Source organism: Candidozyma duobushaemuli, assembly GCF_002926085.2.
Source record: "Candidozyma duobushaemuli strain B09383 chromosome Unknown A_B09383, whole genome shotgun sequence".
NCBI classification, from domain to species: Eukaryota; Fungi; Ascomycota; class Pichiomycetes; order Serinales; family Metschnikowiaceae; genus Candidozyma; species Candidozyma duobushaemuli.
The window spans coordinates 2,795,161-2,822,709 of record NW_020289901.1 but is presented as its reverse complement, the minus strand read 5'-3'; the positions used below and the strand labels follow the sequence as shown (position 1 = coordinate 2,822,709).

The following is a 27,549-nucleotide window of genomic DNA, read 5'->3' as shown; positions in this document are numbered from 1 at the left end:
AAGATTACAAACATAAAAAGCTATATAACCCGAAGAAAGACCGCAAGTTCTCATTATCCTTTTCCCTTCTGTTTTTTTCCAACTCCTCGATCCCCCCGACTTTTTCAACCGACTCTCATTCACGAAAGTGTCAAGCTCTTCCTGGAATTGATCGGGCCCAACATTTGTTGCTCCTTAACTCTCATTCTTTCGGCCCTCGCAATTGCTTCGATACGGTCAGAATGATTTGGAACTAAAGAAGCTACCTCTGTCAACATCGCATCCTTGAGACCGTGTAAGCTTTCTTTTGAGTCTAATAAATTGATACGAGAAGCTATCTCGGTGCGTTTTGTCAGAAAGATCCGACTTTGTTGAGTAGAACATCGCATTATCAAATCAAAAGTCTCCTCGATCTTTCGAATGTCCTCTTCCAAATCCAGGGTAAGATCGTCTTGCAAAGTAAGGAATTGTTGCTCCTCACAGACCTTATCCAATTCTTGCTCCCAAATTTTCTTCCAAGCTGGTCGCTCTCCAACGATGTATTGACGAAGGGCATAAAGTGAGCTCTTAGCCGCCTCAATTTCACTAGAAGCGTTTTTTATCTGTTTGTCACCAACACGTACACCTCTTTGTGCGACGTCTTTTCTCAAAGCTTCCATCATATCCAGAAGGTCGTCCACTCTAGTGAGAAGTGTATCCGAGTCTTTCGAAAGCTTCGCATAAGAATTGTCCATATAATCACGATTCGAGCCAAGCGGCAAGGTCAACGCGGATTCTTTGAGCTTTGCTACCGAGTCAATCGAAAGATGAAGAATACTCTCGAGCTCAGTTCTTTGTGAATTTTGTACTTGCTTCATGGCTTTAAATTCACGTGAGATCGATTCGAGCTCTTTCATCAATTTTGACGTTTCACTTGTCAGTGAAGTTCCCGCAAGTGGTTTCATGACTTGGGAAGACTGATAGGCCTTCATCATTTCAGAGCTCAAGTTGCGAAGCTCATCTTTTAAACTTTCCAAAGAAGAGTTAACACCATTAGTGAATTTATCGAACTTACTATCGAGACTTTCATTTTCAAATGGATCCTTTAAAAGTAGTGAGACACCTTCGACTACTTCTGCGTCAAGCATATGTTCTTCGAGCTCATATGATCTCCCATTCACCATACTCTCCACATATATATCTGGAAATATTGTACTGCCAGGCGAGTATGCGAACTTTTCCACAAAGCAAAGACGGAGCGAGGCCATAGTGACAGGTTTATCAAGAGAAACTTTTTTTGTCTTACCACCTATCAGGAGATATGCTGTTATCTGACATGTTGGCTCTTCCTTGACTTTGGGATCATTGACTGCCTTGGTGGGCGACTCAAAAGAGAGACCTGGCTGGTCTGGCTTTAGAGTAGGTAAGTTTGGTTTGCTGGCATTTGTAAGCTTGGCAAACTGATATGCGCTGAACCTCTTAGAAGCTCTCCGCAGAATAGCTCTACTTTCCTGCAATTGCTGAAGAGCATCTTTACCAATTCCCTCAGCCCTTGTCTTTCCATCCTTTGTATTCTTTGTATCTTTGGTATCAAAAGTTTGCTCGAGCAATGAATGCTCATCGTTTTGGGTTTCTGTGTTTTTACTTTCTTGTCGAGGCGTTTGTGCTGTGCCATACGAACTCGAATGACGGGCCAGCTCGTTCTCAATTAAATGTGATTCTTGAGTAAAGCCATCCTCTAATCCTTTTGCTTTGAGCTGCTTTTGCTTGAGATTTTGAAGAAGATTCACGATGATGCTCCTTATGTTCGGAAGAAAGCGATCTAAACTTTCTTGTGTGGGAGGCTCGCTCAAAGCAGACTCCAACACGATTCTCAACGCTTTTGGCACATCTCCTATGTCAGAAACATCAACTCTGGCATTGGAGAATGCTCTGATTGCCGCCCTGAAGTCATTTCCCAATTTGACGTAAGCATCCGAGACATACTTATCATCAACCTCCTGCCTCGTCCACTGGGTCAAACTCTCGAGCAAGTGTTTCGTGGAAACCAAAAGACGAGTCACACTACTTTCAATTGTACCGGATCCCGGGCGTTTGGTGTTAACTGACGTGTGAGAGGAAGATTCGGAGTGCGCTCTGTTCATTCAAGACGGTGTTCGATAAAATGTTCCTTCAGAAGGCCGAGTAATTAATTATATATCACGTGACTATGTTGATCTAGTCCGTGAAATACTTAGAGATAACTTCTTGATCAGCGAAATTTCGAAGAATCTTAAGAGCATCATCATGTGGCATCTTGCTCAAAAACACCCTTGTCGCCTGGATGGTGACTTCGGCGGTGTTACCGCGAATTGCTTTATGAGAGAGTGCAAGAAGAACTGCTTCCACCACTTTCAGAGATTGTGCCTTAACCGCAGGATGTTCATTCTGCATGAGAATCGATAAGAACGAAAAACAGGAAGAGGCTGCTTCTTCATCGTAAAGCACGGGCAATAGCGCCAACCATTGTGAAATGACGTGATCAAACTCGCCTATAGTAGCACCATGAGCCTGACAAACCCTTGCAATCGCGTATACACAATTTTCAGTCGCTGGTAGGTTCTCATCCGCCTTTGCATCTGGAAAAGTGGCCACTTGAAAGAGAATTGGTAAGCTCTCCAAACACAATGAAGGATACAAAGAACCTTCATGCTGGGCAGCTAATGCGATCGCGTGGGCTGCTCCCTGCCTGATCTCAGCTTGGGGGAGGTCAAGCCTTCCGCAATTATGTACTTGAGGTAATTTGACAGATCTGGATATTCCGAAAAGTATTTGAAAATATCGCAGACGACACTCAAGCCACATAATTTTATAGAAGAATTGTCATCCACAATAAAACTTGAAACAAGTGGAGCCAAAAGCTTCTCATAAAAGGGAGCAAACTTCGTACCCCCAATCTTAAACAAGCATGTAATTACCCGATTAAGTTCGTCGAGGAGTTCCTCGTCAGTGATTTCCTCCTCGCTATCATCCACATCCTCAGTAAATTGATCGCCTTCGCCGTCTCTATTCTTAATTCTCTCATAGATTTCAGTAAGGTTCGCATGAACAGCTTCAGCTAGAAACTCGAGATGCGCAGTAGTCAATATTTCAGGATCCAACGTTTCCATACACTCGACAAGGGACGTGTAATACGCCATGAGAAGCTCAGGGACAGGCTCCGTTCTCAAAACTTCGCTCAATTTTACACAGATTTGCGCCCACATACTTGACGTCTCTTGAGATCGAGCACCTGTAGCATACACGACGCTCTTAAAAAGCGACGCAAGAAGTAAGGAAGATGATGCTCTAACTCCATCATGAAGATAGAAGTCCAAAGCCGGTATGGCAATCTCTTGTGCGATCTCTCCAACCCAGGGGAAAAAGTCCTCCTCAACTGGACTGTGTAAATACGAAGCAAGTCCAAGGCCGTAACCTTATCGTCAAGAGCGGCAGTGTGCACCGCAATCAACTTCCCGGATAAGTTTATGACATCCCACTCTTCACTATTATTGAACTCTTCAGCTTCATCTTCCTCCAAAAATGAAACATCTTGCGCGGCTTTGGCAGTCTGGAGTAGAGGCGGTAAAACAAGAGGCAAATATTTGACAAAATCTTTCCCGATGAGCTTGCAGATTCTGCCCCACCCTTGCTCCAAGAATGACTTGAGTGGATCATCCAAATCTGTGCATGTCTCCTGAAGAACAATCATGATGTCGATCAAGTTGTCACTATGTTGGCTGAATATGTCTTTACCCACAGCGCTAGATATAAGTGTAGCACACTCGACACATTTAGCTTTTAGTAAACGATACTCCTCACCTAAATCGCTCTTTAGAAAGTTTACTAACAAAGGGAGGAGAGCGTCGTGGTACTTGATGAATTTTTTCTGCGCTGCGTCTGCAATGATCGCGATAGTGGTCAAAACTTGTTCCTGAACGTATCGTTTTGGTGATTGCAAAAGCGCCAATAAGTTATTCAACAAACTGTCCAAGAATGGGTCCAAGACGTCATTCGATGCTGCCTCGCAGAAGTTAACTAAAGCAGCGGCGGCATGTTTTTGAACTTTGAAAACAGATTTATCTGTGAGCTTCGAAATCAAAGCAGGAAGGATTCTATCTCCAGAGGTTCGTTGGATCACGCCAGCAAAATCAGTTGAAATTTGGCCTAAAGCGTTGCAGCAAGCAAATTGAACTCTTGAATGTGGATGATCGATGCATGGTAACACTAGATCTAAGATCTTTGGTATTTCAGTTATGAGTAGGTCCGCACAACCTTCAGCACACGCGGACAATGCCATGAGAGCTGCGAAGCATTCTCTCCAGCTAGTAGAATGACACATGGAGGGCACAAACAGAAACAAGTGAGTCGCAATCGCCTGCCCCCCAAGTCTCAAGGAAATTCTATCAAGTGACTGTCTAGCTGCCTCATATTCGGGTTCATCTTCATCATCCTCGGTATTATCATTGTTGTTCCACTCCGCTGCATCTTCATCATCGATGCTAACTTCAGTCAAGAGAGATAGATTAATCATAACCATCGTACTTGCATAGCTTGAAGTCAGCTTACACATCGCAGGGGAGACTTCGGCGAAGGTTGTCAAGAGTTCTAAAGCTCCGAGCCTTGCATTCACTTCCAAATCTCTATTTTTGCACACCGTCGAACAAAATTCAATGATCTTTGAAAACATATCCTTAAACATTCTGGGAGCCATCTCCGCGAGTTCAACAAGACTTTCCAACACATTTGCAAGTGCCTCATCGTGTGCATTCTCGAGAAACCTTGGTAGAGAGTTCAACAAACTTGGTAGCAATGGGCTCATCACCAGCCACACGTTTCTTGGGGACTCTCTAAAAAAAGAAACAAACGCTGTGCAAGCGGCAATCCTAACATCATCGTCACCATCTTCAAATCCAGCTTCAAATAGGAGCAAAATTCTGTCAATATAATTCGTCTCAATCATCTCAGGGCAGCTAGACAATACACGAAAAGCGCACTCTCGAAGGCTCGATTCTTGACTGCTCGCACAGTCGAACAAGTTTGGGATTAGATCGGGCCAGGTACCTCTAGGTGAGGCATCTTCACGGGCGACTTCAGCAATAGCATCTGCAAGCTTTCGTCTCACTGCTGCCGACTGTTGTGAAACAAACCCCTTCAAAAGCACATCTCTTATTTGCGTCTTCACAGATTCATCGATTTCTCCTATAGTTCGATCTATCACACTTCCAAGGTCTTTTGGTGAACGAATGGCCATACGACGGAACAAAATTGCACAGAAAGAGCGAACTGTATCATCTGAGCCATTTGCAGCATTCGTAGCCAAGTATAAAAGAAGAACACCCACTCTGGCTGGGCCTCTCCAACTTGTCTCCAAAGTCTCCTCTGCCGCTCTTCGAGGATCGTTTTGAATCGACATCAAGCCCCCTAAAAGCTCATTCAAGCCATCTAAGTCTGCAGAACTTAACGACATTGCGTGAATGAAACTGAGGAACTCAAGCGTTGGTATGCTCTGGTAGAATTCTTTTCTCAACATTGGTGCGGCATATAACTGGACCAAATGCAGAGTGGTAGAAAGAAGGAAAAAGTGAAGGGGAATCAAAATCAGCAATATTAAATCTATAATGCTCTACTTTCAGAAGCCAAACGTTGAATTTATTCTTCCTCCAGTTGTGTAGCAAAAGCAAAATGAGGAACACTACCTTTTGAGAATTGTTATAACGTCTTCGTCCTGCAAGGGATGCGTTAATCCCACAATTTGGGGCTGATGTTTTACGGATGTACCGTAAACAACAGCATTTTTAAAATCTTCAACCAATGACTTGTGAATCGAGTTACAAAAGTCCTCTACGCTGCACCGATCGTTTCGCAAAACGACAGGCTCATTGAAGTCAGGAAGCTTTCCCTTTGGCTTCGTGTAGACGCGCACAAGTTTCAAACGATTCCACATCATTTCAAGAAGATCATCCAAATTCCAACCACTGCCGGACAGTATAGGTACAGCATTTGGGATCTTATACAATAAGTCGAGCTCCTCGATTGAGAATGAGTCTATCTTGTTTAAGACGTAAATGGCAGGAATATACCTGCGTGACTTCGCCTCTATCGTATCAATAAGGTCGTCCACTGTTGCATCACATCTGAAGGCAATGTTTGCAGAGTTTATCTTGTATTCAGCCATCACAGCTTTGATCTCATCGTTATCTAGATGGGTCAAAGGAGCCGTGGTTGTAATATTGATACCGCCCTTTTCCTTTTTATTGATCACAATGTTCGGAGGTTCTTTGTTGATCCTTATTCCCACTCCTTCCAACTCTTTCTCAATTATTTGTTTATGATGTAATGGTTTATTCACATCGAGCACCAAAAATAAAAGATTCACCGACCGTGCAACTGCGATGACCTGCTTTCCTCGACCTTTGCCATCCTTCGCCCCTTCAATAATACCTGGTAAATCCAACATTTGAATTTTGGCACCCTTGTACTTGATAACACCAGGGACAGTTGTGAGCGTCGTAAATTCATACGCAGCAGCTTCCGAATGCGTCCCTGTAAGTTTGGACAAAAGTGTCGACTTTCCGACAGAGGGGAAACCCACGAAGCCCACTGTTGCCACACCAGTACGTGCAACATCGAATCCTTGACCGCCACCTCCACCACTGGAGGCACTATCGGATAATATTTCTCTTCTAAGTTTGGCCAATTTGGCTTTGAGTTGTCCCAAATGGAATGAGGTAGCCTTATTCTTCTGAGTTTTGGCCATCTCATCTTCTATAGCTTTAATCTTTTCAACAGTAGTCATATTGAATGCTCTTTACAATGAAAACCTTGATAGTCTAGTAATTTAATGCCTCGGTTGGACTAATGTCTTGCAGCAGATAAAATTTTGCAACGGATTGTAGCTTTTCATGTAGTACGAGGCATTCGCTGCGCAGTAGTGTGTGAACCATCAGAGGAAAAAAATTAAGAAGCACAGAGCTGGAAGCAAATCAGATATAATGGCGAAAAAATCTAAGAAAGGAGGCAAGTCCGGAGGTGACTTCTGGGATGAAGAAATCGAAGTTGAGCAGAATTCGGAGGGAACATTAGATCAGGATCCCGATGCTGTCGCTGAAGAGGAGCCATCTCAGGATGATGACTTTCTTAATTCTATTCGAAGCTCAAAGAAGAAGAAAGAAGCCAAGGAAAAGGAGGAAAAGGAGAAGAAAGATGGTCCAAAACTTTTAAGTAAGAAAGAAAAGGAAAAATTGAAGAAGGAAGCTGAAAAGCAAGCGAAGAAGGAGGCCGCAGCGAAGAAGAAAGCCGATCAAGCAGCTAAAAAGGAGCAGATCAAGGAGGCTAACAAGCAGAACGCTGCAGCTAATGCCGAGAAGAAAGCTGAGCAGCAAAAAGCAACTTCAGAGGAACCAGAGAGCAAAACGCCAGTGAAGAAAGGAAAAAAGGCACCTGCTGGTATCGCTGCATTGAGGAAACAGCTTGAGCTCAAAAAGCAGTTAGAGGAGGAGCAGCGTCGTTTAGAAGAGGAAGAAGAGCAGCGACAAATTGAGTTGGAGAGATCTGCGGCAGAGAAAGAAGCAGAAGCAGAAGCAGCTCGCCAGGCTAAGAAAGAGAAGGAGAGACTAAAGAAGGAAAGATTGAAAGCTGAGGGCAAGCTTTTGACTAGAAAGCAACGTGAGGAAAAGAAATTACAAGATCGTCGTCGGGAATTGCTTTTACAAGGTAGTGGAGTCAGTGTTGCTGGTTTGGAAAAGAAGGACGCTTCCGAGAAAACCGAAAAGCCTAAAAGAGTCGTCTACACGAAAAAGAAGTCAGGTAAGGCAAAGACTCACGAAACCCAAGGTACAAACGAAGATGTCAAAAACGATGACGATGATGTTCTAGATGATTGGGAGCAAATGCTTGATGACGAAGAGCAAATAGCAGGCAAAGATACTTCACATTCGACCCAGACTTCTCCCGAGGCTGATACAACAAGCCTGAAAGCAAACGCCACTCCAGTTGAGCATGAAAGCACTGAGGTCGCAGAGAAGCACTCTTCCACTCCTACCCCCTTGGATAATCAGATTGTCGAAAAATCAACGCACCCCGTGAACGATGAAACCTTAACCCCGAGAATTTATCTTCTCACAGCGCCAAGGAAATGCGTTCTCCAATCTGTTGCATTTTAGGTCATGTCGACACTGGTAAAACCAAACTATTGGACAAAATTCGTCAAACAAATGTTCAAGGTGGAGAGGCCGGAGGTATCACCCAACAAATTGGTGCTACGTATTTCCCTGTTGAAGCCATCAAGCAAAAGACCGCCGTTATGTCGCAGTATGAGAAGCAATTTTTCGACGTCCCTGGCCTTTTGATTATCGACACTCCGGGGCACGAGTCTTTTACTAACTTGAGATCTCGTGGCTCTTCTCTCTGTAACATTGCAATTTTGGTGATCGATATTATGCATGGTTTGGAGCAGCAAACTTTAGAATCAATCAGACTCTTGAGGGATCGGAAAGCACCATTTGTGGTGGCATTGAATAAAATCGATCGTCTTTTTGATTGGGAAGCAATTCCTAACAACTCATTCAGAGACTCGTTTGGGAAGCAGAGCAAGTCTGTTCAGGGTGAATTTCACAACCGTTATGAGCAAATCAAGCTTGCTCTCGCAGAACAGGGTTTGAATTCGGAGCTTTACTTCCAGAATAAGAATATGTCGAAGTACGTCTCAATTGTGCCAACATCTGCAGTAACTGGCGAGGGTGTTCCTGACCTTTTATGGTTGTTGCTTGAGTTGACTCAAAAGAGAATGTCGAAACAGTTGATGTACTTGTCTAAAGTGGCCGCCACAATTTTAGAAGTGAAGGTTGTTGAGGGTTTCGGATACACCATCGATGTTGTGTTATCAAACGGAGTTTTACGAGAGGGCGACAGAGTTGTGTTGTGTGGTCTCAATGGGCCTATTGCCACGAACATCAGGGCATTGTTAACCCCACCTCCATCCAGAGAATTGCGTATCAAGTCGGAATACGTCCACCATAAAGAGGTGAAGGCGGCTTTGGGAGTCAAGATTGCAGCGAATGATTTGGAGAAGGCCGTTGCGGGTTCTCGATTACTAGTCGTGGGGCCTGATGATGATGAAGATGAGCTCATGGAGGAGGTCATGGACGATTTAACAGGCTTGCTTGATTCAGTTGACACATCGGGTAAAGGTGTTGTTGTACAGGCCTCCACTTTGGGATCATTGGAGGCTTTGCTCGACTTTTTGAAGGATATGAAAATCCCAGTTATGTCTATTGGATTAGGCCCAGTCTATAAGAGGGACGTGATGAAAGCAACCGCGATGCTCGAGAAAGCGCCAGAGCTCGCTGTAATGTTGTGTTTCGACGTCAAGATTGACAAAGAAGCAGAACAATACGCAGAAGAGCAAAATGTGAAAATCTTTAATGCTGAGATCATTTATCACTTATTCGATGCATTTTCCGCCTATCAGGCCAAGTTGCTCGAAGCCAGACGAAAGGAATTCATGGAATACGCTGTTATCCCTTGCGTGTTGAAGACGATCCAAATTATCAACAAACGTAACCCTATGATCATTGGTGTCGATGTTATTGAAGGAACTGTGCGTGTCGGAACACCAATTTGTGCAGTTAGAAAGGATCCTACGACTGGCGCTGCCAATATTTTGGTTTTAGGTAAAGTGGTTTCGTTGGAAGTCAATCATAAGTCTTCTGATGCTGTGAAGAAGGGTCAGACAGCGGCAGGTGTTGCTATGAGATTGGAAAACCCATCTAGTGCGCAGCCTACTTGGGGAAGACATGTCGATGAGACCGACAATTTGTACTCGTTGATTTCTAGGCGGTCTATTGACACTTTGAAAGATCCTGCGTTCCGTGATTCTGTTCTGAGAGATGACTGGCTTCTTATCAAGAAGTTGAAGCCTGTATTTGATATTAAGTAAATACGAAAATCAGATAATTTGAACAAATGGACTGCGCGAACCAATAAAAAATCTCCAAATGCGCATTAATCCAAAGTATTTGATCCTTCTGGTAAAGAAAAGAAGAAGCCATGCAAGATCTTCCCCCCATAGGAGGCTATCAACCAGTGCAGTGGAAAAGAAATATTCCTTCTAGAGGATTCAAACCCAGTATTTATTTCTGGAGTATTACGGGCTTAATCACGTTCGGCTTTTACAGATTTTACAAAGGTGTGGATGAACAACGAGAGCTAGCAAGGGAGAAGCAATGGGCCAGATTCTCGCTTGAGCCATTGTTGAGAGCGGAAGAAGATAGGCACCTTTCAAGGCGTTACTTTTCAGAACTTAAAAGACGTGAAGAAGTTGCATCTACCATGTCACCTCTGGACAGACAGAAGTTCGAGGAAAAGATATACAATGATGAATCAAAAGTCAGATTCCCCAAATTTACCGCTGGAGTTGAGCCATCACAACATTAGCATTTATAAGATCTCCTACTCTAGCAAGGTAACAATAAAACTTTCGTATCGAATTGATTCTGTAGATTTTCATAATCATATCGTTTAGACCATGAAGTCACGACTTTGCAGAGCATGGTTTTAAGGCTAGTACACCGTCGAATATTTTTTTGAGCCTGTTCCAAAATGCTATCGCTTGACGGTTGTGCTCCTCTATCGCGCAAATTTTAGTAATTTCTTCTGAAGCAAATCTCATTATCCAAGTAAAATGACGAAAATTTCGAGCGCTAAGAATGCCAAAGACGTGTTGGATAAATACGAATATTTCTTGTTTGACTGTGATGGAGTCATTTGGCTAGGAAACCATCTCCTTCCCTACGTCACAGAAACGTTGGCTCTTCTAAGGAGGAATGGTAAGAAGATTATTTTTGTGACAAACAATTCAACTAAGGCTAGATCAGACTACGTTAAAAAATTTAGAGAGATTGGCATCGAAGGTGTGACGAAGGAGGAGATCTTTGGTTCATCGTACGCTTCAGCTATCTACGTTGACCAGATATTGAAGCTCCCAAAGCAAAAGAAGGTTTGGGTTCTCGGAGAATCTGGAATTGAGAAGGAACTCCAAGAATTAGGGTATGAAACAGTAGGAGGTTCAGATCCGTATTATGTTAAAGACGGTGTCACCTTCAATCCTGAGGACGAGGACCTTTTGCGTTTGGATGATGACGTAGGGGCTGTGGTGACCGGTTTGACCTTCAATATCAACTATCTCAAGTTATCTATCACAATCCAATATTTGCTCAAAGACAACAAATCAATTCCTTTTATTGCGACTAACATTGACTCAACTTTTCCAGTGAAAGGAAAGCTTTTAGCGGGTGCGGGCTCAATCATCAAGTCGGTTGCTTATGCCAGCGGTCGCGAACCTGATGCTATTTGTGGCAAGCCGAACTCTTCGATGATGCAATCGATTTTCGCTGACAATCCCGGCTTGAAAGCTCAACCTTCCAAGGGATTGATGATTGGTGACAGATTGAATACTGATATGGAGTTCGGAAGAAGTAATGGGTTAGACACTCTCTTGGTTTTCACAGGCATTGAAAATGAAGAGTCAGTTCTAAAACTTGAAGAGCCTAAGAAGCCCACATACTACGCTGAGAAATTGGGAGACATCTATTTACTTTTAAACGGCTCCATTGAATAGATAGATTTTTAATAGACAAATGACTTAGACTTATCCTTTGAGACGAAATTCTAAATGATGTCACTTGACTGCATATAGTACAAGTGCTCAATATTGAAAGGAGAACAAGAATTTGAACGATTGAAAACTAAAAACAAAACGTTCACGCCACTTCAGCACTTAGCAAAGCAGGCGAATTGAGAAAAAAATCTTTAATTTGTTGGCTAGGAGCATCAATCAAAGTTAGATCGCCATATTTAGGAGCCTTCAGAGATGAGTCAGGAACAGAAAGAGAAATTGGAGAACAGCGGACTTGTCGAATGGTCAGTATTCTCAGAATTAGTGGCAATGGATGAAGACGAGGAAGAATTCTCAAAAGGGTTGTGCCAAACATTTGTAAATCAATTCAAGGATACAGCTCAAGAGATCGATGATAACTTGAAAGAGAAGAATTTGGAAAAGTTATCTTCCTTAGGGCACTACCTAAAAGGTTCAGCTGCAGCGTTGGGATTGAAATCTATTTCTTCACAGTGTGAGAGAATTCAAAATTATGGTCACCGTGTCAACTTTGACAATTATAAGCCAGAGAATTCAATTGACGAGGACAAGGATGAATTCTGGATAAGCTTAATCCAGGATGCAGTTGATAAGGCTAAGAGCGGGTTCAAAGAATCGAAGGCAGCTCTAGACGAGTATTTTGAAGACGAATTATGAGCATGCTTCCGGAGCCACGACATTGAAGATATAACATTCAAGGAATGTCAGAACACACACGGTTACATGATAAACAATAAGTACAGAAGTATAATGATGCTCAAATACAGTCGTCGGGGCGTCATCCAGATAGTACGTTGTTGTGGCTATTGAGTTTTGAAGTAGCCAGTTCTTTTTGCAACAACTTCGCCTCATTGGTTTGCCTTTGGCCTGAGAAGGCAAAAGTCCATGTAGTCTATTTCATAATCAATAGCATAACGAAGCCACTCCGGAATGTAAAGGATTCTTCCAATGCCAGTACTGTGACCTCCAAGGTCAATCATTCTTCTGCAGTCGATGATCGTGAAGTCTGCGCTCAATATATCCTTCTCAATCCATATCTGTGGGTCACCCACGGATTTATCAGATGGGGTAGAGTTATCGATAATAAGATCACACTTATCTAGATCAATGAGCTTATCGGCCTCAAACAAGTTTTTTGAATTCATGTTTGGAGGAACATTGGATGTTGCTAAGTCAATCGCAACTCCTTCTGTAAAGTCACCAGGCAAAAGCCCATCAAAGCTGCTTTTAACAAATTTCAAGCGAAAGTTGTCCGGAAGAAACATTGATGTGGGAAAATGATACCACTCTCGTCCGATGCATACATTCACGATTTTATCTTCATCAAATGAGGTTGAGACCGACTGAATACTTCGAGAGATGGCCAATGGAGCCGAGTAATTCTCTATAAGGTTTAGAATTCGAAGTCCCAGAACAAGCACAATAAGTAAGCCAAATGTAGCTTTTAAAAGCTTTGAAGGAAGGGCGCCTCTTGAATATTTTCGAGCGAAATTGAAGGAAGCATCATACATACAACCAGCTGCTAAAGATATCAAGGGATAAACGGGATAAAGAAACCTCTCTTCCTTGTGAGGTTGTATGCCAAACACAATGGTCCAGATCCATAAAGGTATCACGATGCACACAACGTTCCGATGGCGTTCAGATTTGGAGCATATCATGTATAAAGTCGCAAAGTAAGCGGCGACAAACAGTAAGTTGAAATTGAGTAGCAAGTTTCTCACATAGTACGAGAAGGGCTCAACACCAAAAATCTCGGGACCTTCTCCCTCGGTTGCGAAAACGTTATAAAGAACAATGTTAATTGGGATGAAAGAAAGTCCCTTTTTATAGTAGAACGAGTCGACCACGATCATTGCTGCAACAAGAGCCAACAAGAAGGATACACATGCGAAGATTACAAAAGCCAAGTTCCGACGCTTACTCCACAAGGTATACATCCAATAGAAACACCTAGGACCAAGGTAAATGGCCAACCGACAAGGCCTGAGATCAAGAAGCTGTAGATGGCATAGATATTGGGCCTCGATGAATTGACGTTTGAATCCTTGAAAGTTGAAAGGGCGAATGCCGTTCCTAGTGTGACCCAATTCATTGCGAATGAAGATGGTAGCAAAGCACTTGAGGCATGCGCCATTCCAGCTGAAATACTTGATATGAGAAGAAACCACCTAGCTGATTCTGTGGATATGTTCTCTCTCACACTCTTAAATAGCGCAATTTCGGTAAACGACGTGAAGCCACAAAGACAAACAATCCTGATGAAGTAGAAGTAATAATATGGGGAAGCTTCTTACCAGTGAGCTTGGCGAAGTCTCTCAAGGGAAAGGTGACCAAATAGTACGGAACGAGGTAAAAGTACGAACGAATCGCATAATTGGGGAGTATTCCCAAGTCTCTTTCCCAAAACCCGAAATAGAAGGTTTAGGGGCTCCCAGTAGTTGAACGTCTCATCACAATCCGAGATGATCATGGTCAATGCACAATACAATCTCACCATGACATTACACAAGACAAGTAAATAGTCATAAAACAGAAAGGATCTTGCCCTGACAAAGTGCTTCGCATTACTTTCCGCTTTCATTAGTAATACCAATATTGAACCAACTATTTGAGAATTCTACGCGCGCCTTGTAAAGAAGAGTTTCGCTACCGGTACATACTTGATTTATGAGCTCTTGTGCAACATGGACTCACGAGCGGGACCAACCCCACCCATTTCACAGGAACCTTCAAAAAGTCTTCAATAAATTGCAAATAATTCTTTGCATTATCAGGAAGATTCTCAAATTCAGTGATTTTGCTAATATCACATTCCCACCCGGGCAAGGTCGCATATTCAACATCGACATTTGCAAGCTTCAATAAATCTTCAGGAAAAGAGCTGAGCTTTTCTCCATTCACCCAATAAGCCACACCAACCTTGATTTCCTTGAAAGTATCGAGTACATCCAACTTGGTGATGTTGAGGTGCGTGTAGCCGTTGATCGCATTGGAATACTTTAACACCACAAGATCCAACCAGCCACATCTTCTCTTCCTGCCAGTTGTCACTCCAAACTCAGCACCAACATCTTGCAAGGTCTCACCGACTTTGTTCAACTGTTCCGTAGGAAATGGACCCTCTCCTACTCGGGTGGTATATGCTTTGACCACTCCGTAAACATTCTTTATGCTTCGAGGCGGAATTCCCAATCCTGTCAAAACTCCGCCAATGCCCGTGGAAGATGAAGTGACGTAAGGATATGTACCGAAATCTAAGTCTAACATCAAGGCATTGGCACCCTCGATGAGGATCTTCTTGTTTGCAGACATTGCCTTATGCATGAAGTCTACAGAGTCGACCACAAATGGTCTTAATTCCTCCCTGTACTTCTCGAACCTCTCAAGCTCCTCCTTCACATCGTAGTCGAATTCACCATACCTCTTGTATCTCGACTCCACTAATCTTTGATACCGGACTTTGAATTCTTCCCAAGCACCAGGCTCTTGAGAGACCAAATGATGAACTCTGATACCGGAGCGAGAAGACTTGGTAGAATATGTGGGCCCAATGCCCTTACCAGTAGTTCCGATAGACTTCTTCGTCTCAGAGAGTTCAGCCTCTTTTAACTTGTCCGTTCTCTGATGGAAATCAAAAACGAGATGAGCCCTGGATGAGATGAAAAGTCTGTCCCTTCCTTGAAGTCCTTTTTTCTCCAATTGTTCCAACTCATCAAAGAAAGATGGAACATGAATGACGACACCTGAGCCTAGCAAGTTTTGACACCTGGGATTTACCAAACCTGAAGGGAGCATGTGGAAGTCATACTTCACGTCATTCACCACTATAGTGTGTCCAGCATTGTTACCTCCTTGACATCTAGCGCAAACGTCGATATCATCACATAAAATGTCGACCAATTTACCTTTACCTTCATCGCCCCATTGAGCACCTAAAACAACATCGCACATGGTCAAGAATATTGGCGTATACTGGTAAACCTCGGTAGTTTTTCAAAAGTGAACGTCGAAGCGTTGAGTCAGAGAAAAAAAATCAAGCTTAGACTCATTTACACCAATGCCCAATCTGCATATAATTATGATTTTAGAAGCCAACCAATTAAAGAAGAGGAGCACACGTGCAGGACGATAATACTCTGGAGGTAGAGAAAGACAGCGATTCGATCTATTGTGAGCATGTGTCTTATTGAAGGTAAAGAAGTTTCAAGTGACCTCTATAAAGATGCAAATCAAGCATTCAATTTGGCTAAAATGGCTTCTGTGAACTCAGTAGTAGTCGAAGTACCGCCGATGTCTCTAGTTCTGACATTTCCCTCCAAGATCACGTCGTGAGTAGCTTGCGAGATTTTGTCTGCGTGCGAGTTCAAGCCCAAGTGCCTCAACAACATAGTGGCCGACAAGATCATGGCGGTTGGGTTAGCAGTGTTTTGGCCCTTGATATCCAACCCAACATGTCTGCAACCTGGCTCGAAAACTGCGTACTCTCTGCCAAAGTTTGCGCCTGGCACCAAGCCTGGACCACCAATCAATGCAGCTCCGATATTGGAAAGAATCGATCCATACAAATTTGGGGTAACCAAGACATCAAACTGCTGAGGTTTTGCAACAGCTTGCATAGATGCATTGTCAACAATCAAGTCATTGACCCCAATTCCTGGGTAGTCCTGACCTACATCCTTGACTGTTGTTCTGAACAATCCATCTCCCAACTTCATGATGTTTGCTTTATGGATAGCAGTGACCAACTGTCTGTTGTTCTTCTTCGCAAAATCGAAAGCAAACTTAGCAATTCTTTCCGATTTGAATCTTGTCATGATTTTCAAAGATTCGACAACACCGGGAACAGATTGATGTTCCAATCCCGAGTATTCTCCCTCAGTATTTTCTCTGACCAAAGCAAAATCAATTCCATCCAACCTGGACTTGACACCGGGAATGTTCTTGATCAAGACCAAGGAGGCATAAATGTCCAATTCCTTTCTCAAAGCAACGTTCAAAGATTTATGAGTCTTGTTTGTGGGTGTGTACAAAATTCCCTTCAAACCGACCTTGTTTCTTTTCAAGGAGTTCACAGCCTCGGTGACACCTTGTTGGTCTTCACTCAAGCCGGAGACATCGACAACTTCCCAATTTATGGGAACCCTTTGATCCTTGAAAATGGTTTGCACCGAATCAGTGATTTCCTTACCGATACCATCACCTGGAATCAAAGTGACTGTGTAAGTGCCACCGTATTTTTTTGGCAAAACAGATTCAGGAGACGCAAACGTAGCAAGGGAACGAATCTAAAAAGTTAGTAGAGTGTTCATTGATCGAGCTGGCCTTTGAAAGGGTACAGTCCGGATAAGGGGCACGGAGCACTTCGGAGCACAACATTTCAGCTTAACGATTCCTATTAGCATATGGCTCACCTCAGATGAGTATTAACGGTTAACATACGTTTCTGGTAATTGGTCTAAACATTGTCTGAATATATTCTCAAGAAGAACACAAGAATGAAGCCTGGTTTTTCCGCCTGGTGTCTTGTATCCACCATGGAAAATTTCGCACGCACTCTTTCGGACCCGAAAACAGATTTTATTGGACAAATATTCGCGAGTATCTGTGTTCCCCTCGGAGTACGAGTTTAGGAAGCCCGTTCAAGGTAACTGTTTAAGAAGATGACCGAACGACGCTAGAACTCAATCTGCTTTGATAATAATGTCCGCCAGATCAAAGGATAAAAAACAAATGTAAAATATCGATGAGAGAACATAATTTTGGTAAAAGAGTCCATTGCAATACTAGGAAGTCTTAAAGCTTGTCTTCTTTCTCCGCATTCACTTTCCTCGTATCAATTTCTACGACTGATAGGTTCTACGCTAAGTAAAGTTGTGATATCTCTTTGCTTAAACTTTCCGCTTGATCAAAGAGTGATTAATGAGCTCATCTTTCCTAGAAATACGCCGTCCAGCATACTAGAAGAGTTGCAAGGCAAACGGAAAGAAACAAGACAAAAATAAGACAAAACACAAAGCACACAAAAAAAAAAAAAAAAAAAAAAAGAGAGATTAAATGAAAAATGGAGTATAAGACAGACGGCAGTCTACGATTCACTTTTGAAGTCAGTTGCAGTACTTTGGTTTAGGCGCGGCCGTTAGTGTATGTCGACACGACCGAAAAATATCGATTGGCCAACAAGCTGAGAGAGACCCAGAACAGGCTAATAATGTGGAAGACCTTGGTAAAACAGTTGAATCAGGAGCTCAAACTAGCTCAAAGAAAGGTTGCTGCATGTCAAGAATCGTTGAAGTATGAAAAACGAAAAGCTCGTCTTGCCTATGAAAAATTTCGTTTGATCACTGAGCGCAAACCTTTTGACAATATTGAACTCGAACTTGCAAACCTTGCTCCTGGCAAAACCACGTCAGTACCTTTCGACAACACTAGAGCAAAGCAGCTTTTGAGGTCGTCTAACGATATCAACAATCTCAAAAACGTCGTCCATCATCTTCGATCACTGCGTGTGTACGATGAGTTGTTAGAAAGGTATAATCCAGGAATATCGATGTCTCAGGAGGACAATGTCAAAAAGACTGCAAATATGGTTGGCTTGCAGGTTCCCGGAAAACACTGAACATCTGTCAGGCTCACGCTGAGCGTTTTATACTAGGCGAGTTTGCCTCGGGAATCTCACACGGACGTTTTAAACGAGAGTGTTCTGTCAATATCAGACTTTCATTTCGCTTTATAATTTGATTCTCGACATGAAACTTCTTTAGGCTATCGACGAGCAACACATCATCGTAATGTTTGCAACTGAAAAGCTGCGGCATCATCGTACAATTTTCTGGTGTTACTAAAGGCTGCAAGTGTTTAATACTGGCCTCCAAATTGAAACTATACTTGTCCATCAAGAACAGCAAAGCAAGTGCATGAAGTAGCGAGTTCGATGGATGATCGCTGTCGAACTTGTGCGATAGAATCAATATTCCAGCAGAATCATTTATGTTTGTGATGAGTTTCAATAAGCGATTGATGTTGAAAAACAGTCTTAACGGATTACCATTTATCGTAGGTGATTCAAACCTTAACTCCGCATTGTTCAAATTCGAATTGATAAAGAAATTGATGTTCTTGTTTGATTGGTAAAAAAAAGGAAAGATAATGTTGTAGAACCCTGTTAAAACGCTTGTGGATCTCTTGGTAAGTTTTCAGATCTGTTGAAAGACTTAGATCGAGGTTTAATACCACTACATCAGAGGATAATACTGGCAACTGCGAATCAAGGAACTCGATAAAGTTGTCCGAAAATCCACAGTTTACGATTATCTTGATGTTGGCACTATAAAGAAACTCGTTGTCAAGCAATGAGGTGAAAGACCCTAGAAAGACTCCAGGAGTCAACTCTCTTCTCGGTGGAGAGTCGAATACAACCATACCGCGGGTCGGTAGACAGTCCGAAATGTTCAAGATGTTCTAGCTCGGCCACAAGAGGTCCTTCCAACAGCAAATTCACAAAGCGAGGCTAACTGATTATTTGCGTTGACCTTCAGCCCTCGAGTTATCAAGTCCGTTATTGGTGCGGCTCGCTAATAAAATGCGACGTTACCGTCTTCTTTTTCCAGGCAAGGCGTCTGAATATATAGTCATCGCTTATGTAAGAGAACTTTGTGCGCACAAGAGCTGAACTGGAAATGAGCGCGCCCTTCCAGCATTGTGGACGCAACAATTGCCGTATAATCAAGCAGCCTTTTGTATGCAGGAATTTACCACCACTGGAGCTGTTCAATCAACTTGCTGGTTTTATGGTTCCTCCTGGACAAAATTAAACGTCCATTGACCCAAATTCCGATTACTGGTATATGTTGGGTCAATAAAGTGCAATTCAAACGCATTCCATTTCGTGTTGTGATTGCATTGGAAACTGTCATTTACCTCATAGGATTCGCGAGCCTTCCTGATTATACAATTCAGCAACCATGTTCATGTCAATCTTCGAACGGACCGCTACAAGGACTACCTTCCGAGCAACATCTATTATTGGAGCATCTTATCTCTTTGAGCAGAAGCCATTTTTGAGAAACGACAGTTTGCTCCCCAGCATAGAAGTTCGCAAGCCCTCAGTCAAAACCACAGCAGTGAGAAATGAAAACCCCAAGAATTCTACCTACAGAGATCTTTGCATTGGATCCGTTACCGGTCTTTTTTTCGGAACCTTGATTGGTAAATTTTCATCTTTGATTATTTTTTTTGCTTTACTGACTTATCTCGGTATACAATTTCTCGAGCAACGAGGTTTGATAAGAGTTCCCTGGAAGAGATTGTTCTCATTTGAGGGTTCAGGGACACGATTTGAAAACCTTATAAAAAGCCGCTTCTATTTCAATACTTCCTTTTCAGCGGCATTTCTCATCGCAGCATTCAACATATAGCTTCTAAATCTTCAATTATATATACAAAACTCGCTAATTCTCTAGATTTGTCATGATATCAAATGATCCCGTACCGACATTCGATAACAAACCCATAACAATTTTTGCAGAGGGTGAGTCCAAATCCTCCCTCTCTCCGTCTAGCACAGCCTTGGTCAAAAATTGACATGTGGTCTCGTAAGACATCTTCTTGAATGCAGATGTTGATGAGTCAATACCCTGTCTATTGAATGCACGATAGGTACCTTCTCTCGTCATCATGTCGGCAATGAGGTCAAGGTGGCGTGTAGAAACAGAAATGGCATATGTCGAGAAAACATTATTAATCTCATTCACAATGGTATTTCTCGCAGCTTCCACACCGTAAGTTTTCAACACTGAGACAATATCGTTCGAGGTGATTGCATTGACATCAATGAAATCATCTTGTTCCCACATGGCCTTAAAATTCACACCCTCAGTAGTCAAAGTGCGCTTTCCATTGTCGGGCTGAGGACGAAGACACCTTCCAATATTCGAGATTTCTCTAACAACAACTCCACGACATAAGTCCTCAATAATATTCACCATCAAGAGTTTCTGCACATTGCCAAGGAGCTCAATCTCAAACTCACACCATTCTCCATTAACATCATCGAAATCATATTTCTTTATAAAATGATGCGATGAGATTACTTCTGCTTGCCTATCCCTTGCAGATTTGGTCAATTCTCGTGGATACCTCTTACTTTCTTTCGCTTCGTCGCTGACAAGATTTCCACCACTTTCGTCCTCGGATTCACTATCAGATTCAGACTCAGAATCATCAGTCTCTTCAAGTTCCTCTTCACTGGTTTGCTCTGCTTTTCGCATATTCTCTACCTCATCTGAATCAGGCTCGTCGTACGACACGGCCTGTTTTGAATTTGATTTCAATTTTTCTTCAGTCGCATCATCATCACCCGTCTCATCTTGGAAAGATGCACTAGGTAAAGCAGCATCTGTTTGTGCCTTAGGCATAGCTTTTCCAATAGCTGGTTTGGAGGAATTGTTGACTTGTGCTTTGAGGTTCTTGTTGATAGCCAACTCGAGTTTGTCCAAAAACTTAGATGATAAGATTTTCTCCAACTGATTTTGTGAAATATCGTATTCACCTTCGTATTCACGTTTGGAATAGAAGTTCATCTTGACCTTGTAAGATCTGTATGAAGTAGAGTTACCCTCCTCAATTCCGGTAGTTTCTGTGACAGTGACATCGTCGATAAATTCACTTAGATGTACTTTTCCGATCAGTTTGCAGAAGGAATCTGCCATCGAATTGTCGACATCATCCAAGATAGGGAGTGACATTTGAGGTGTAGCGATAGATGCTGATGCAGTCATGATAATCTCTCTCATTCTTGGAATTCCAAGCGTCACATTAGCAGCGCCGTGGCCAGCGAAGTGGAAAGTATTCAAAGTCATTTGAGTGGAGGGCTCACCAATGGATTGTGCCGCGACAATACCTACTGCCTCTCCGGGGTTGATCAAAGACCTCATATACTTGAGCTGCATCAAGGCCTTGAACTTCTTCTCGCTTACGCCATTAGCCAGGTTTTTGGAGAAGAGGTCTGGATACTGCTTAGAGAAGTCATCCAATTTGTCTTGGAATGTTTCCGAGACAGACCCCAAATATTTCGATGGGTTAAACACTGAAAGCACGGGATCATATTTCGTATTCTGCTCATAATGCTTCAACAGCTTAACCTTCTTGAGCTGCTTCCGAACCTTTTTGGCGTACGACAAAGCAGTGTCAGTATCCAAATGATCAGCCAAATCACCAGGATTATATCTGCTCACCAAAGCGTCATAATTCTTGAGACAGAAATCAAACTGGTTCATGTGAGATTGTTTGGTGGTATCAATAGCATCGCCGCCATAAAGGAATTGAAGTAGAGAGCCATCACCATCTCTGACAGAATTATCATATGCGACATGGACACCTTCTAACTGTTTTGTAAGACAACGCTGCAAATAGCCGGATCTCGATGTCTTGACAGCCGTATCAATCAAACCTTCTCTTCCAGCCATACAATGGAAGTAATATTCCTGAGGTCTAATTCCTGAGTAGAACCTACCCTTAATGTAACCACCAGCTCTGGCGTCAGTTTCAAAAGGTTTGAAAGAAGGAAGTGTTTTTCCACTGACCATGACGGGTACTCTTCTACCTTCCAAGGCCTGTTGACCCAACAAACACATAATCTGGGAGACGTTAACACCGGAACCCTTCGCACCAGATAGAGCCATTGCTTGCATGCTATTGTAAGGAAAACGCTTCATCGTTCCATCGGGGATACACTTTCCAACAACTTGAGATGTGATTGCATTGACCTTCGACTGAGTAATTGCGTCCAAAATTCCCAGTTTTCCATCATCTCTCAAAATTTCCTCAAGTCTTTTCAACAATTCGCCATCATTATTCGCGGTATCATCAGTCAAATTAGTGACTTCACAAGCAGCTGCCCGCCCAATGTCGACTGACTTTTTCAAGATTTCAGTCCTCCAACTATTTCCTTCTCCTGTGAGTCGCAAATCGTCCATGCCACATGTAAAAGCAGTGCTTAATGTGTAGTTGGTAAAAAGTCTTCCGAGAACAGATAATGCTTTGCTAGCAACTTCTGGCCCATAAACTTCATGAAGAGAATGAACAATACCATATTGGGCAGCTCCATATTGAGATTTATCCAAGATGCCGCAAAGGAGCTGACCATCCTTGAAAATAACACTGTTTTCTTGAGATCCCACACCCCAGTATTCATTTTTAACTTTGTTCTTTGACTCAAGATTGATTCCTGGGACGCCCCTCGGCTTGATGTTCAAAAGAATGGTGGTGATAACCTGCTTTCCTGTCCAAAGTGGTTCAGGCTTTAATATGGAAGGAGGAACAGTGAGAATTCGAGAACTTCCATTCGTATGTCCATGCTCAGGACGAATGCATCCATAAATGAGTTGTTGATACTTTTCTCTCGTGAAGAAGGTATCCTTATTTGTGAGCCAAACACCAGCACTAATATGATCTTGAATCAAACCTCTAAGTGGAGATCCAGAGGTTGGTGTCAAATATTGTGAGTCAGTGTTCGCAAGATTAAGAGCCTCTGATTTTGCATTCTCATTTTGTGGAAAATGCATGTTCATCTCATCACCATCAAAGTCTGCGTTATAAGCACCTGTGTTAGCGTAGTGCAATCTGAGAGTTTTTTCACCTGGCAAAACTCTGACTTTGTGCCCCATCATGGAAGCCTTATGCAATGTAGGTTGACGATTCATAACAACAACATCGTTGTTTTTGATATGACGGTATACTTTTTTATTCAAACTGGAGTAGCCATTGGAGGGGGTAAGAAGCTGGTTGGCAACGGTTTTTCTTTGCTCGATTGTCATACCCACCAATGAAGTCATGTAGCCATCCTCGTTTTGAACTTCGATAGCACCAGGCCACTTATCAGGACCATTTATGACAGCCTGTCTCAATTGGGAAACATTATGGGAGGTGACTGGTTCAGGGTAAGTCAATTTCACAGCAAACACAGGAGGGACACCGATTTCGTTGGTCTCTAGATTAGGATCAGGAGAAATGACCGAACGGGCAGCATAGTTCACTCTTTTACCCATCATGTGCTTTCTAAAAAGACCCTCTTTCTTTTCTAATGCCTGCTTAATACCTGGTGTTGGTTGCTTTCCGCCACTACCGTTCATATTTTTCGTCGAATCAATGAACACGTTCACATCGTTTTGAATTGTCACAAATGCGTTCATCAACCTGTTGAACAACAACTTCCGGCTGTCTGAGTTTGCTGATTTGTCTTTGCTAAACAAGGCAGAGATCTGATCGTTCAAATCCCTGATTAGCAAACACGTTTTCAATACGTTCGACAAAAGCTCATTCTGAGCATTCTCGTGAATTTCATCGCCAAGCTTCGATGGAAGACGGAATCTCGTGGCAGGCACAATGAGTGAGTGGATAAAGAACATGTCTGCACTGACTGGTGCGGTAGCAGACGGACGTGAGTGGAAGATTTTTTGCATAACCACTTGCTCGTTCTTGAACACATTGCGCAAAATGTATCTCACCTCAGTCAGAAGGACGTACTTGGAGCCAGCCTTAGATTTTGAACCTAAAGAAGTCGAGCTTTGGGTGGGCTGCTTCTTCAAAGCATCTGGGCGTGAGCCGCCTTTGACTCTATTGCTGCTTTCCTGTTTGTCCGTCAAGGAATTTTCAAAAATCTTGACAGCGCCATCTTTACGGAATGTTGGAGAGAACATACCACAGTTCTCACACTTTCCCCTAGACAAAATCTTCTTGTAAAATGTTCCAACGACTTCCTTACGCACTTCACCGACAGTTTCAGTGACAATTCCGTTAGCGTTCGTTCTTCCTTCACTCAAAGCTGACGAAATAGCAGCTTCAACAAATGACTCCCTCTTCAGTTTAATAAGACCAACGGTTTGAGAGTCGCTTGGAATATGTTCCTTGCTACCATCTTCCTCATCGTCAGCGGAAGAACCATCTTGTGACAGCATATCCTCGAGCTCCTGACACTCAAGAAGCAATCCATATTGAATCAACTGAAGCTTGCACGCAAACTTGTGAACCTCGAGAGAGTTGAGGCGAAGTCGATGACAATAAAGACAAGATGATCTCAAGAAAAGGAACACCTGATTCAAGAACAAAGGATTGTAGACGGGAACTGGCAATTCAATATGACCTTGATGACCTGGACAGGAATGCTCGTCGAGCCCACAAGTGGTACACAAATTTCTCAAGAAGGCTCCTAAGGCTAAATCGTATAAACCGTTGGCTATAGGATGACCTAAATTATCAAAGACAATGGGATTAGTGATTTGCTTAGCCGACAACCTTCTAATTTCATCGGCCGACATAACGCCGAAGTCAACCGATGAAATCTCCGATCCAACCGGTTTGGCAACATCCATGGTGAATTCCGGCTTCTTTCAAAACTCTGGTGAAGGGTATTGAAAATTGTGTATGAGATGCGAAATACTTTGTGCAAAATTAGTCTTCCTCATCGAGGCGTGATGAAACGCACGTGACCAGCATCGCAGCTTCGGTAAAGCTGCAAAAGGCTGCGAAATCACAATTTTGAGTAAGACTGCCTCCTACGTCAAATCAACTGAAGCAAAAAATACGGCAAAAAAAAAAAAAAAAAAAAAAAAAAAAACACACACACACATATAATCAAAGACTCAGTATTGGCTTTATATAGGGCAAAGCTTAACGTTACATGTTCAAGAAGTCTTAGTACTGCTCTTAAGTATTTAAAGTCTACCCTCAATTGGCACCAAGGCTTTGTCTATTTGACCCCCCAACTCAAATTATCATACCCGAAAACCCAGGGACCCAATGTGTGACGTAGAAGAAGCATGAAGATGCCAAGTCCAAATTGGAAAGCTAAAATGATGATGCAAAGAGTGCTTTCCTTAAGCGGCCCGAGCCACACAAGAGTGAGATTAATAATGGTGAGATTCGTGAACTCCTCTATCTTACCTTTATCATTTCTTCTCACTTCAAGAAGTTTGAAAATCGCAAGAAATTCTAAAAGAGCTGTGCCAATTCGTGATCCTTCAAATTTGGCAAAACTAGGGTGCATCACATTCTCACTCGCATTGAAGCTGGGGAGTCTATGTCTAGGGCACGGCACAACATGGAATAGTTGGGGTAAGGAATAGAGAAAGTTCACAATTTGCAAACAAAAAATCATCAAAAGAGTCTTCGAAAAATGACCCAAAATGCCGACAACTGCAAAAACCATTCCACTAAAATAACAATATGTGTCACCCACAAATACACGGGCCGGATAGCGGTTAAAAACAAAAAGACCCATGGACACTCCAAGGAACGGTACAAGAAATATTGCCGATAACAAATGCGAATCGTGAGCTGCCTGTGAAACTGTGGCACTCAATAAATAGGCCAAGTCATTAATTAAGAGAACTGCACCAAGCACGATTGATTGGCCAACCTCCAACCCGTTTATTCCAGCCAATATATTGATGGAATTTGGGCAAAATATCGACAAAGCTGACATATAAGCGTAGTAAAATATTCCTAGGTCTAAGAGTCTTGGAGCGGTTGACTCAATCTTGTAGTCAATAGCGAGGGTGGTAAATTTGAGGCCAGTGAGCATGGTGAGGAGGCCGTTCGCCTTTTGTGACAATTGGTTTAAAACTATGACCAAAAACTCTCCCACTCCATTTCTCATAAGAAATCCGGGAACAACGATGGATGTGACACTGAAATCAACGTAATATACAATCAACAAGGGTAGCGAAGCAACGGCTGGCAAAAAAAATTTGTGTCTCCATCTGATATCGAACAAGTCGTCGAAGAATCCAAGAATGATTGTACTGAGCAAACAAAGAGCAGCGCTCAAAAACTCCGCCAATTTATTGTGCGGAAACAATTGCTTGTTCTCATAATCTTTGTATTGATTTTTGTAGTTGAGAAGCATGTCATCGTCATTCGACAACGATGAATAGGAAACCAAGTATTTGAAAAACACGAATGGGATAATGAGGACGATTAATATCATATAAGTGATGGATGCAACAACGCCCATTGACTCGGGTATCGGTTCAGAGGGCCCTATTTTGGAAAGGTCCTTTCCTTGGAGGCCCACTTTCTTGAAACTAGGGCCTAACCTAGGAATGAGATAAGTTGTAAAACAAAATCCCAACACGCCAAACCCAGCCAGAGTTTGTAATGGATTGTCGAATTTTATGATCGCTGCCGCCAAACACACTAACGCGACATGGAAGAAGCCATTCATGCTGCGTTCTCTTCGATAAGCACAAGTTGTGATTCTGCGCGCCGAAATTACAGAAACCGGCTGTGAAGCTCTCGTGTCAGCGCAACTACAGTCAATGCGCCATATCAATTTGAATTCTAGAACCTTTTTTCTTACTCTTCAAAAAAAAAACTGACTTTTCAAATTACCGTTGAAATCTCATGGGGCTCCACCGTAATTATGAGAGGTCGTGGTCCATGGCCGTGCTTTTGCGGATAGCCTGCAGAGTCAGTTCACGGTATCGCTGGTGACAAGTGATTAACCCATATAATGCACGTTTTTCAAACTGGTCACGAGGAGCTTGTTCATGACATAAAATACGATTTTTACGGTAAAAGTGTTGCCACTGCCTCTTCAGATCAACATATCAAGGTGTTCGACCTAGATCATGCTTCCTCAGCTTGGGTGCTCAACGATCTGTGGAAAGCACACGATTCGCTGATCGTTAAGTTGTCATGGGCGCATCCAGAATTCTCCAACGTCAAGCTACTTGCTTCATGTTCATATGACAGAACAGTCAATCTTTGGCAAGAACGGCCGAGCGAACTCCATGGATCTGGCCGCAGGTGGCAGAAGTTGACAACCTTGGCTTTCGAGTCCTTTGGTCCGATTTATGATGTTGTCTTTGCTCCGTCACATATGGGATTAAAGCTAGGATGCATTGGATCTGACGGTA

General features: G+C 42.7%; 11 protein-coding genes across 11 annotated transcripts; 4 read left to right on the top strand and 7 right to left on the bottom strand. All coding sequences in view use genetic code 12, as the record gives it.

Annotated features, from left to right (window-relative positions):
- Positions 1-119: 119 nt before the first annotated feature.
- Positions 120-2,102, bottom strand: BUD6 (Bud6p; the record flags this gene model as incomplete). The annotated part of the gene is made up of 1 exon (XM_025479821.1): positions 120-2,102. The coding sequence occupies one exon, from the start codon at positions 2,100-2,102 to the stop codon at positions 120-122; it is 1,983 nt and encodes a 660-aa protein (XP_025339294.1).
- Positions 2,103-2,657: 555 nt separating this feature from the next.
- On the bottom strand, positions 2,658-5,509 carry CXQ87_001277 (uncharacterized protein; the record flags this gene model as incomplete). Its single annotated transcript, XM_025479820.1, has 3 exons — positions 2,658-3,368; positions 3,413-4,091; positions 4,392-5,509. 3 exons carry the CDS (start codon positions 5,507-5,509, stop codon positions 2,658-2,660), a joined length of 2,508 nt encoding a protein of 835 aa, XP_025339293.1.
- A 162-nt stretch (positions 5,510-5,671) lies between these two features.
- On the bottom strand, positions 5,672-6,775 carry DRG1 (GTP-binding protein; the record flags this gene model as incomplete). Its single annotated transcript, XM_025479819.1, has 1 exon — positions 5,672-6,775. One exon carries the CDS (start codon positions 6,773-6,775, stop codon positions 5,672-5,674), a length of 1,104 nt encoding a protein of 367 aa, XP_025339292.1.
- Positions 6,776-6,971: 196 nt separating this feature from the next.
- On the top strand, positions 6,972-9,916 carry FUN12 (translation initiation factor eIF5B; the record flags this gene model as incomplete). Its single annotated transcript, XM_025479818.1, has 2 exons — positions 6,972-8,060; positions 8,087-9,916. The coding sequence occupies 2 exons, from the start codon at positions 6,972-6,974 to the stop codon at positions 9,914-9,916; spliced, it is 2,919 nt and encodes a 972-aa protein (XP_025339291.1).
- A 744-nt stretch (positions 9,917-10,660) lies between these two features.
- Positions 10,661-11,596, top strand: PHO15 (4-nitrophenylphosphatase; the record flags this gene model as incomplete). Its single annotated transcript, XM_025479817.1, has 1 exon — positions 10,661-11,596. The coding sequence occupies one exon, from the start codon at positions 10,661-10,663 to the stop codon at positions 11,594-11,596; it is 936 nt and encodes a 311-aa protein (XP_025339290.1).
- Positions 11,597-11,848: 252 nt separating this feature from the next.
- On the top strand, positions 11,849-12,289 carry YPD1 (Ypd1p; the record flags this gene model as incomplete). Its single annotated transcript, XM_025479816.1, has 1 exon — positions 11,849-12,289. The coding sequence occupies one exon, from the start codon at positions 11,849-11,851 to the stop codon at positions 12,287-12,289; it is 441 nt and encodes a 146-aa protein (XP_025339289.1).
- Positions 12,290-12,480: 191 nt separating this feature from the next.
- On the bottom strand, positions 12,481-15,586 carry ADE12 (adenylosuccinate synthase; the record flags this gene model as incomplete). Its single annotated transcript, XM_025479815.1, has 2 exons — positions 12,481-13,803; positions 14,357-15,586. 2 exons carry the CDS (start codon positions 15,584-15,586, stop codon positions 12,481-12,483), a joined length of 2,553 nt encoding a protein of 850 aa, XP_025339288.1.
- A 278-nt stretch (positions 15,587-15,864) lies between these two features.
- IDH1 (isocitrate dehydrogenase (NAD(+))) lies at positions 15,865-17,171 on the bottom strand (the record flags this gene model as incomplete). Its single annotated transcript, XM_025479814.1, has 2 exons — positions 15,865-16,920; positions 17,097-17,171. 2 exons carry the CDS (start codon positions 17,169-17,171, stop codon positions 15,865-15,867), a joined length of 1,131 nt encoding a protein of 376 aa, XP_025339287.1.
- Positions 17,172-17,843: 672 nt separating this feature from the next.
- On the top strand, positions 17,844-18,251 carry CXQ87_001270 (uncharacterized protein; the record flags this gene model as incomplete). Its single annotated transcript, XM_025479813.1, has 1 exon — positions 17,844-18,251. The coding sequence occupies one exon, from the start codon at positions 17,844-17,846 to the stop codon at positions 18,249-18,251; it is 408 nt and encodes a 135-aa protein (XP_025339286.1).
- Positions 18,252-20,082: 1,831 nt separating this feature from the next.
- On the bottom strand, positions 20,083-25,002 carry RPA190 (DNA-directed RNA polymerase I core subunit; the record flags this gene model as incomplete). The annotated part of the gene is made up of 2 exons (XM_025479812.1): positions 20,083-24,050; positions 24,072-25,002. The coding sequence occupies 2 exons, from the start codon at positions 25,000-25,002 to the stop codon at positions 20,083-20,085; spliced, it is 4,899 nt and encodes a 1,632-aa protein (XP_025339285.1).
- A 377-nt stretch (positions 25,003-25,379) lies between these two features.
- On the bottom strand, positions 25,380-26,645 carry ALG7 (UDP-N-acetylglucosamine--dolichyl-phosphate N-acetylglucosaminephosphotransferase; the record flags this gene model as incomplete). Its single annotated transcript, XM_025479811.1, has 2 exons — positions 25,380-25,698; positions 26,113-26,645. The coding sequence occupies 2 exons, from the start codon at positions 26,643-26,645 to the stop codon at positions 25,380-25,382; spliced, it is 852 nt and encodes a 283-aa protein (XP_025339284.1).
- Between the last annotated feature and the right edge of the window lie 904 nt (positions 26,646-27,549).